The sequence below is a fragment of the Cynara cardunculus genome, unplaced genomic scaffold (assembly GCF_001531365.2).
Source record: "Cynara cardunculus var. scolymus isolate 2C unplaced genomic scaffold, CcrdV1 Un_Scaffold_2244, whole genome shotgun sequence".
Lineage (NCBI taxonomy): Eukaryota > Viridiplantae > Streptophyta > Magnoliopsida > Asterales > Asteraceae > Cynara > Cynara cardunculus.
The window spans coordinates 26,575-37,994 of NW_020201026.1; the positions used below are offsets into that span (position 1 = coordinate 26,575).

The 11,420-nt window shown below is 35.8% G+C and overlaps 1 protein-coding gene across 1 annotated transcript; it reads right to left on the reverse strand.

Annotated features, from left to right (window-relative positions):
• Positions 1 to 2,380: 2,380 nt before the first annotated feature.
• Positions 2,381 to 6,546, reverse strand: LOC112502965 (protein FAR1-RELATED SEQUENCE 3-like). The gene is made up of 8 exons (XM_025107008.1): positions 6,426 to 6,546; positions 4,975 to 4,991; positions 4,340 to 4,858; positions 4,011 to 4,108; positions 3,642 to 3,900; positions 2,991 to 3,560; positions 2,816 to 2,902; positions 2,381 to 2,734 (listed from the first exon to the last, which is right to left on the reverse strand). The coding sequence occupies exons 1-8, from the start codon at positions 6,544 to 6,546 to the stop codon at positions 2,381 to 2,383; spliced, it is 2,025 nt and encodes a 674-aa protein (XP_024962776.1).
• Between the last annotated feature and the right edge of the window lie 4,874 nt (positions 6,547 to 11,420).

The window sequence follows — 11,420 nt, forward strand, 5'->3', positions numbered from 1 at the left end:
ACGAAAGATACGAGATTTTCAAAMAAAACCTATCAAGTTTCGCAAACAATGATAAGGAGACCATTAGTATGCGCAGCGTTGACATGGTACGTATATAACATGCGTTTCTAATATTAGCGTACAATAATTAAAAATATATTGTAGTGGTCGACTGTATCTTACGTATTTATAATTACAGGTATTCTTCTCGATCGTAGAGGAAGCATTCTACTACTACATTGTTGTCTTCGACTTGAAACGGCCCTCAATCGCTATCATTGACTCCAAGGATCGGGATGGCAAACTTGAAGATATATATGGAGCTATTACGGTCGTATTGGTAAGTATACATTGTTAGTACTAATATTATACATGCCTCATGATTCCTTAATTATTTTGTCATCCTGATAATTTATTCAGCAAGATATGATGATACTTCATCTTCTGAGAGAGGGCCACGATGCCGGAAAAGTTTATGCTGAGATGGATCAGGAGCAAATCAGGACTCGGTGGCAGTCACATGAGAGTTTGATTGATTGTGGGGTAATGATGATGCGACATCTGGAGACGTATTTTGGTGCCGATGGAGGGAAGTGGGATTGTGGCCTTTACAAAGAGAGTACAAAGCAGAAAAGGCAGCTTAAGGATCTCCGGACTAAATACTGCGCGAAAATCCTTCTGAGTGAAGAGAACATCCGTAAGGCTTCCATCATCAATGACGTCGAGCGCTTCATTTCAATGGAAACATCGTACAATGCTAAGAAGACACGTGGAAATATACGAATTGGTCGAGGGAAGGTGTAGATGGCACTTGTATTCGGTCTTGCCACATGGATATCTCAATTTTTTGTTTAATGCTTTAGTATCTTCTATGCGTATAATATGGATATTGTTCATGAACATGATATAACCTGCTGGTTTTTTTTTAAAGTGAATATGATTAATTAATATTTTATATGCGTATAAAATGGATTAGCAGTAGTAACCATACTACTAATGTAGTATTTGTCTAAATGTGCACATGTGCATAATCTATATGTCATGACCACATGCCAATATTGTTTCATTTTATAGATAAGCAGCCATGTTTGATTTTGAATGAACCAGATGTTTGGTCCTTCATCCGGAGGTAAGTGTGTTGATGAAACCAAATCTTATCTGTTCGTGAACGCATATACATGACACTTGATCTTACTAAACACGTTCAAATGAACAACGACATGTGTGCACATGCCAATGTTGTTTGAGTTTACTCCTTAATATCCATGATCGGTGTTTAAAGAACCAGTTGTACGGTCCTTGATCCGGAGTTGAATGGGTTATAGTAACCATATTATATCATTACGTTTTCACATGCTGTCTATCATGTACTACTTATATTCTTCCCACGAATATGCTTTTTGTATATATTGATATACTGACACCAACATATTCACACAACTTGTGGCAGTTTTAACTGATCACTATTTACGTGGACCGTACTGTGCCAATCAACATGGACGCGCGTTGAACTCATAGGGAAGCGTGGGAGTGCAACTGGGATGTGTGACTTTGCATGTCATTTAACATGTGGATGGACGTGTTGATACTATCTAGCGTAACCTGAACTTGTATCATCGTGTCAGGTTCGTTCTGAACTTTATTTTTTGTATACAACCCTTTAAATATATATGCATTTTTATCTCGTAACATCGGTATATCAAAATCACGCATTTTGATTACTTTGCATCATGATTTGACTTACAATGTGATGAGATGTATAATGACCATTCTGAGAAGAATATGAATGCTACATAGATATTGATATATGCATGAAATATCAAACATGCTATATGCATCATGCAAACCAATAGCCTTCTAATGTACACTGTGTTTTTGTAGTATGCTGTTTTTATGTTGTCTACGTAAAATGATCGTTCTAGTAAGATTCAATTTTTGCATTGACAAACATGTTATATATTTGTGTAATATCATGAATTGCATCTAGGTTTCATATACTGTCTCTGTGGGCGCGCTACATGTTAGAGACATAATGAACACATACCTTTTAATGAATTCGTAGTTCAATGTAGTAAACATATTCATTTAAACGGGGATACTACCCTCCCCGAAAAGTTGGTGAAACCGTATAAGATATATAAAAAACACAATACAAAATGTACATAACGTATCAATAACACTAATGGCACTAACAAATAGCATCAACTACTGATTCAAGCAAAACACTGAGATCAAGTTCAAGTTGTTTAACAAATAAAACCACATAAACAATATGTTTCGATGACGCCGACCTATTAGAACGAAACGATAAGAATTCTAAATACTTGCAATCTAACTAATCTATCAATTCTGGGCAATTACGTGAGTCATGACCACTACGTTGTCCACACGTTGCACACTTTCATTTAGTCTTTTTGCAATTAGTTTGCACTTTCTCAGATACACTTACAAGCCTCTTGCCAGTTCCACAACCTTTGTTCCTTATTCCAGATGGTGGTAGAATGTCCACCTCATCAGGTATGGAAACACCTAGATGATCTCTTATCGCATCCAACTTTTGTTGGGATGGGTCTTCGTATGGAACTTCCTTCTCTATATCAACCAWGAATTTRTCGAGGTTACGCCCCAATCTATCTAATATAGMTTGATCATTGCKKKCGATGCTTATTATGTCGTCGATCTTGGAATATACATCAATTATAGACTTTTCTTTCTCGGCGTTGACCTCCCCATAACGAACTCTTGCGGACTGTATCTGTACTGGAACTAACTCCCGTTTCCATCAACGTAGTACGTATTTTACCGGAATGCATTCAACTTCATCATTTATTAGTACCTTGAACGCGTGATGACAGAGATACCCATTACGTGTAAATAGGTTACAATCGCATTCGACTGTGTTTGTTGAATAATTACGGCCCACCTGTCATGAAAGAAGTTTCCAACAACATCAGTCAAGAAAAAAATAAAGTATCATATATCCATTGTGTTGAGAGTTAGGGATAGGATACCAAATATGTGATGTTATCAGCTGATTTCTTGGCCTTGTGGCTTATCACGAACGACTTGAAATCATCCCGGCATTCGACGGTCTCAATAGCACAAAACCAAACAGCCTTCTTTATTTCCTTTTGGATGTCAAAAAACATGTTCCGACTATATATGCTTGATGCATGACTTTCTAAACGCAATAGAGTAACAAACTTGGGATTAGTCGTCCTCGTCACTGTTTCGTGAACAGATTGTCTGTATCTTTGTATCTCTATAGCTACGTCGTAATTATTAAGGAATTGCACCAAATCAAACCAGTATGATTCGTATATGTTGATATACGAATTCGAACTCTCAGATCTTGAGGTTGTTTTCATTAGCCCAGACATCGGCGTGTCCTTGTAATAGGCAGGAATCCACGAGTGTCGGATTTCATACATCTCTGTAAACCAAGTATCCCCAGCTAGATTGTATTTATCTATCATCTCATTCCAACGGTTCTCGAACTCCGATGGGCCAATATGAATGTTCCATACGAGCTTGTTGATGACTTTATTGAACGTAGGATCATGATTTAGGGCGACACTAACCTGCATCAACGAAGCTTCGACAGATGAAAGAATAACACAAAAACGCATTAAATTATATAACATTCATTATATACTACTTACCTTTGAAGGGACCTTCTTCATAATGTGCCACATACATAGTCGATGCTTGGATTCCGTGAACACCTTCGGAATAGCCTGCTTCATTGCTGAACATTGGTCTGTAATTACGAACACTGGTTGCTTCACATGACACTTTAGAAAGGCCTCTAGAACCCATGTAAAGTTATCAATCGTCTCTCCACTTATAAGAGCGGATCCAACAACAACAGACGCCTTATGGTTGTCAACAGCCATGAAAGGAACAAAAATCATTGCATGCCTTGAATACAAATCAAAAAATATGAGTATCTATTCATAGACACGTCATATGTCCGTTAAAATATCAAAGCTGATCAACATAAATAACTGAATTGCAATTGGTGATGTTACTTGTTAGTGCGAAAGGTTCCGTCGAACGAAATGACATCACCTAATTCTTTGTAGTTAATTCTAGCAACTTCATCCGCCCAGAAAATTGCACTCAACTCCTGCTCGTTGCATTTGTATTAAAAAAAAAAACCGGGGACAACATCACGTCTGTTTGATAGTTTATTGATCAACATCGTCGCGTCCTTATTCACAACACAAGCAACAACATCCCTTTTGAAATTCTTGAAGTTAATTTCAGAGATGCGAGTATGCTCAAATCCACCGTTCAATGCGGTCTAAATACGGTGAGCCCTCCTCGCGCCGACTTTGTAGCTTGAGCTATTTAGTACAGTTTTGAAATATGTATACTTCATCTGTCTATTCTTCCGAGAGAAACGACGATCGTTATTATTGAACAATGCATCGTTGTGTGCCTCTACGAACTCATATATCTCGTAACAAGACCTATCCTTTGTCAAATGGATTTTTATACAAGCATTACAACCACAACGTTTGATGTTTGTATTACGATATCTCCTCTCACCCGACTGCATGTACAACGAATCAAAATCCTTCTTTTTTGGGTTTCCCTCCCTGCTGCATACAAACCACCTAGTTTGAATTTCGCCATTCTTGTTCGTCTTTTTAACATGCATGCGAACATCAAAGCCGGCGTTGTCCGCATAAGCCCTGTACATCCTTTCGACTTCATTTATAGTCGCATATTGCGCTTTCATATTTGGCTTAAGCGCGTCATCAACCTTCGGGATAAAAAACTTTATTCCTTTTGAACTCTCTCCTATGTCATAATCAACTTCTTGTTGTGAAGAAGTTATGCTATCAATATCTGATGGGAAAAAGTAGTTAGGCTGTGAGATTAAGGTTTGTATAACAATAATTGAATTTAACAGACCAACATGCAGATAGGTAAAGTGAAACTCCAAACAACTTGAAAAAAATATCTTATTTTATTTGTCGAACATACCTCAATATTACTACTGTCTATATATAAGTAATGTAATCTGATATGACCATTTATGTTACAGGTACAGCATGATGGATTTTTAAAATAGCCAGACCAATCCAAGGTTGTCATGACATGATGACATATATCATAAAGAAAATAGTTTGAGGTAATATTCAACTACCTTTTGTTTTGAATAATCTGTGAAAATGAGAAAAGTTATAGTATGACTAATGTATGTCGTGTTACCTTATGAAAGATTTCACACACGAATATGGGCTTCTAATGATAGCTTATGAAGTACATCTGTACAACTCATGTCCATATGTCGGGCATATGTTCGTGTGAACAGCACCTGTGTCTTGCAATGTAAACCATATATTTAATATGGTTTGATGTTTTTCAAAATCAAGGATCATTGTGACTGTGTGCAGATCTAAACAAAGACTGCCATCGCTCTATGTTCATGTTGGTGATGTTCACATGTTAGCATCGATACAAACATATAGCAGATATGAAGATAAGTTGTACATATGGGGCTATGTTTTTCAATTTAAAGTATATTTGTGCATGTATGCCGCTATGAACATATACTACATTTGCATTCTGTTCATATTGCTGATTTCGTTATGATCACACTGCATTTGAATGTGTAAACGACCACAGTCGCTGATCACATGAACACATGGAAACATGTAGGCAGCGAAAATGTCATGCTCCATATGACATCGTCCCCGTGTTCGTGTGAACAACGATTGTGTCTTGCAATGAAAACAAGTTGTTCATATGGTGCACATATATGAACATAGACTGCAAGCGATGAACAAATATGAACATGTTCATAGTCAATGATCGTTGTGAATGTGTGCAGATATGAACATAGACTGTAAGCGCAGTATGTTCATGCTGATGATTTATGTGTTCATACTTCCTTCGGATCTGTTCATATGTTGTATGTCTTATTATCTACTAACATTGTTTCATATTTTGTAATGTGTTTTTTGAACATATTTAGTACCAGATAATGCATCAGATTCTTGGACGATCTCAACTATATTGCAAGCATATTTGATATACCAGAAAGGTAATGGTTGTCCATTTAAACAATATACATGCAAGCATATTTAATATTGCAAACATTTTCACAACGTCAATAGATGCACATATATAAACATTTTAAAAATCAAGGATCGTTGGTTAATGTGTGCAGATATGAAAATAGACTGCAATCACAGAATGTTCATGCTGATGATTTATGTGTTCACACTTCCTTTTGGATCTATTCATATAATGTACGTCTTATTATCTCCTGACATTGTTTCATATTTTGTAATGTATTTTTTGAACATATGTAGTACCAGATAATGCATCAAATTCTTGGACGATCTCAACTATATTGCAAGCATATTTAATATACAACAAAGGTAATGGTTGTCCATTTAAACAATATACATGAAATACTAATCACTTACCAATCGGAACGCTTTGACCGTCTTCTTCATCATCGGTAATCGAATTTCGACCGTATTGATATCCAGAATTAAGTTTATCGTTTTCATTATTCTGAAATTCTTTTACAATAGGATTCTTCATGTATCTTGGACGAAACGAAAATCTTGTACACTTAGACAACCAAGTTCAATATATGTAGCAAACCACTTGACATGAATAACATGAACATGAAATAATAAAGAAATCAGAAAAATCTCATGAACAATTAGAGGTATCTTTTAAGATTTGTAACTCCCAATTAATTATTAGGGGGTTACAAAAAGGTTAAATTACCAAATTACCCTGATCTTTAATTTTTAATTTAGATTTGAGCCTAAAGTCAAGAAAGAATGTGATTGGTTAATGATGGTTAGTTTAGTTTGCACCATATGGTTGGTTTCTTTTTGAATCAACCTCTCTCTCTCTCTCTATCTATATATATATATATATAGACTTGGGATCACGTGAGACCAGCCTATTTTCGTGAGACCAGCTTTTTACACTTGAAACTTCATAGCAAAATGTTGTGAAGGTTCGACTTTTTTAAACCTTCACAGTGTGTTTGCTGTGAAGGTTCGACTTTTTTAAACATTCACAGTGTTTTTGCTGTGAAGTTTCGGATCTAGGAGCTTCACAAATTAGTGCATCAATCATTTCCAGGAATGATACTTGGTGCCCAAAAATTAGCTACAGATCCCTAACCTATCACCAATCTTTAGAGTTGTTGCATGGTAATAGTAATAGTCTTCTTAAGAAATGGAAAACAAAGATTGACATACACCATGACAATTCAAAGGTATCTAGTACTAGTAGTAAAAGTTGAGCAATTCGGGTTTCGGACGGGTTCGGGTTTTGGATCATGAGATGTGATAACTTGATCCTAGTTATCACCCGAGGTAAATTAATATGTGATTATCTGATTTAAATGATTACGTGATAGCATGACAAATTGTTACGTTTGATCATGCTGAGATGTGAAAATCTGCATAATATGAAATGCATATGTTATGTACTTATATGTATGCATGGTATATATATATATATATATATGTACAAGGTGTATGCATGCATGCATGTAAGTTTTGTGAGAAAAAGGGGCTGGGTTAGCCGCCTTTCCGGTTTTAGAAATGTATAAAAGGAGGGTTGAGCCTCCATATTTTCTCTTCTTGCTTTGAAGTTTCTTGTTGTGAGATTTAAAAGAGAAGAGAAAATTGACCGGATATCTTGTCTGGAGATTCAAGTTGATTTCAAGTGTTTGATTTCAAAAGCTTGTTAAGGTGAGTAATTTCTAAACTCTTTTGCATAAAATTATTACTGGTTTTATATGAATCTTGTTTATTTTTGGAAAGAAATCAGTCTTTTGCTCAAGTGTTTTATCCAGGTATTAAACCGGACAAGGCTTGTCCGGATTGCTTTAAATCGGACAAAGGTTAAACAATGTATTGTCCGGATTGCTTTAAATCGGACAAAGGTTAAAACGATATATTGTCCGGATTGTTTTAAACCGATCAAACGTTGAGCGGGTTATGATTGGTAAGAATAGTTATCTTTTTGAACTGAGAAGTAGGAATACGACCACTTGGTGGCCGAATTGTTTTAAATCGGTTAAGTTATGAGCGGCGGACTTATTATCCGGACAAAGATGTTGATTTTGATTCTAAGTGTTAAATCGATCAAGTTTTATGCGGTGTGTTGTCCGGACTTGTAATCTGGACAAAGGTTGAATTAATTCTAAGTGTTAACCGAACAAAGCTTATGCGATGTGTTATCTGGATTGTTGACCGGAGATGAAGTCCGGCTAAATCAGGTGACCGGATTTGAAGTAATGCCTTGTGTTTTTGATAAGAAATATTATTTTATCATAAAAAAGAAGTTTTGAAATAAATGATTTGGTATTGATAATAATTTCAATGACCGAGGTCTATTTGAAATTGTTTTGTGAAATATTTTTAATGAGGGAATAAAGGTGGCATATCAAGGAGAGGTGTACCATGGGATAAGGGTGCATTTGTATGTGTGATTGTATGATCTAACTCTTTCTATTATATCCTTTAAGATTACCGTGGTCTGGAATCTTTATTTCTTTGTGATTTAAAGATTTAGGATTAAGTTTCTTATTGGAAATCATAGTCTGGACGTTATTGAGGAGAAAACATCAGGTTTAGCCTGAATCTTTGTTTAAACCTTGTTTTGATTTAAAAAGGTTTAAAAGTAGCATTATGTGAAACCTGATTGGTTTTGAGGTATGGGATTGTATAGCTGAATGCTTTGCTTGAAAAGTGAAAAGGATGTAGTATTATGTCCCTATTCATTCATATATTTGTTATATATATGAATAATTGTTTTTCGTAAAAAATTTGGTGATTTTCACCCTGCAATGACATAAATAGGGTATCTCACTAGACCTTTCGGTCTAACCCTCGTTTTGTGATTTTAACTATGTGTTGCAGGAGGTACGGGCAGTAAGGGAAAGGGGAAGATTTAATATTTTCCTATATGCATGTCTACTTGAAGATCTGCCTTGATGTATAGTTTTGATTGATTAGTACAAGTGATGTATTAGAATTTTTGGACCTTGTATTTGGTCATATTAGATTCTTGTACTAAGGGACCTGAGTGGAATGATATCTTGTATTTCTTTTATATGAAATATGTATTACATGCAATGTATGGTTTGAGGGTGTTACATGAGATCCTATCGATCCTACTAACCCGATATAATTTTCGGATTTCGGACCTCGGGTTGGTTCGGTTCATAGATATCGGTTCGGTTCGGGGTTTTTTGGTCGGTTTTGTCGGGTAATTCGGGTTGGGTTGGGTTTTGCACAACCCTAGCTTAAGCTGATTTAATTGAGTAGCATATTTTTGTGGCATACTTGCATCCGATATAACACAATCTGTTAGTTTAACCACCGACTCCTGAGAAGATCGACATCCAACTTACTCCTATACTTGGTTTGAGTTTGGTTTATAAATTTTAACCTCGTTGTGCGTTTAACAATGCATGCAACAACTTAAGAGCTCATTGCCTACAAGGAGTATAGTCTTCAATGTGAAGGGAAAATCCCACAAAAATTTGATTTTGAAGGATGGTGTAATTTTGCGACAGTACACAAGTTGAGGACGTATTTCTATGTTACCCAGACGTACCACGGGTGCATTCAAGTGCATGTGTTAAACATATAAACACCCCCCCCCCCGTCCCTACCATGTCCATGAGGTGTTGTTTTCGGGTCTTACAAAAAAAAGCATGCCAACTTTGAAACTGGAAAAGCAAGTTTGGTCTCAAAAGATAAATTCTACCTCCTTCTGAAATGGAAGGTATGAGCAACACATGATCTCCAACAAAACGGGAGGGGTAATTTAAAAGAATAACCTTCTAACAGATCTTTTAAAAGATAAAGAGTATGAGGCATTCTTCTTAAGGCCATGCATTCAAAGAAATATCTCAATCAAGGTTATTCCCCTAAATAATGCATGACCTTCTAACAGTTGATGCATTATTTATTGATTGAAGGGCTTATTCAATAAGCCCTCTTTAGATTTTGCTTCTGGGATTAATCCACTGGACTGTGCCTTTAAGAAACTCTTAGTTGCCATTGATATGAAGCAACAAACACACACAAATGAAAGATAAAAGAAGTCTACAAGGATGTATTCTAGAAATTATCTATATTGAAATATAGATACACACATACAAATGTCGATAGCTAATACATATATATAGATTATGAACCGGTGCCTTTGAACCATTGTGATGGTTCAAATTTAACTACCAAATCAGTTAGGTAACTACCATACAAGACTATGATGTGTCACTTGACACATTTTATTTATTTCATATAGTATTAATTAGTAATATATACTAATAAAACGTAAATGACATTTAATTCCAACATTCTTGTGTTAGTACTAGGCATTCTTGTGTTAGACAGAGGTGTCCTTAAATCTTTTAAGAAGGTCAGGCCCCTAAGCCTTGGTCTTAGAATACAAGCCTCCCTCCCGTTGGCTAAAAACGAATGCTTTTTTCATTCGCTATGTTCTGACTGGATGCGTACTTGCATAATCAATCTCGACTGATATGATAGATGGAATGGTAGCTTGTGTTATCGATCTAGCCAAGAGCATATTGAAGAGAGCTCTAACAGGCCTTGGAGATTTAGAAAAATCTATGAGAAATTTATTCTCCTATATAACCCATAAGGGGGGAGGCAAAAAGAAAGATGTAAGGCAAAAAAGAATATATTATCTTGATAGATTGGATGGTTGAACATCATGTAACATTCGTGTTTCGAGTTTTGAAATAAGATTTTTGAATGTATATATATATATATATATATAATATTTTTTATATGTGATGGATGTGTAAGTAAGGGTGATGAAGGTAAGATGGCCGACTTTTGAAGGGCTGTTATACACTTGCTATATATAGCAAATGTATGTAAAAAGAAAAGGGATTTTTCTAGTTTTGGAGAATTTTCTGCATATTGAGAGAAAAGACTGAAGGAGAATCACAAACTTAAATCCAATCAGCAATATATAAGGTGAGTGTATTAAGCTTTGAGTATAAATTGTTTGCATACAATTCAGTAGTTATTGGAATTGGTTATTATGATTTATATTTCATTATTGTGCGGATATTCCTTAAATCGTCCAAGTATTGACCGGTTTATTCTTAAACCGCTCAAGTGTTGTCCGGACTCAACCCTAAACCGGTCAAGAGGTGACCAGATTAACCATAAATCGATCAAGAAGTGTGCGGATTAAAACTAAACCGCTCAAAGAAATATGTGATGACCGGATTGATATCCGGACAGTTTTATCCGGATTATAAATCGCACAAGGCGTGGTCGATTTACCTTCTTAATATCCTAAGTATTTGTCCGGATTTCATATCCGGACAAGGCTGACCGGACTTCAAATCCGGCTAATATATTGAAATATTTTTTAGATGAAATGGCGGTGTAACCGCGAGA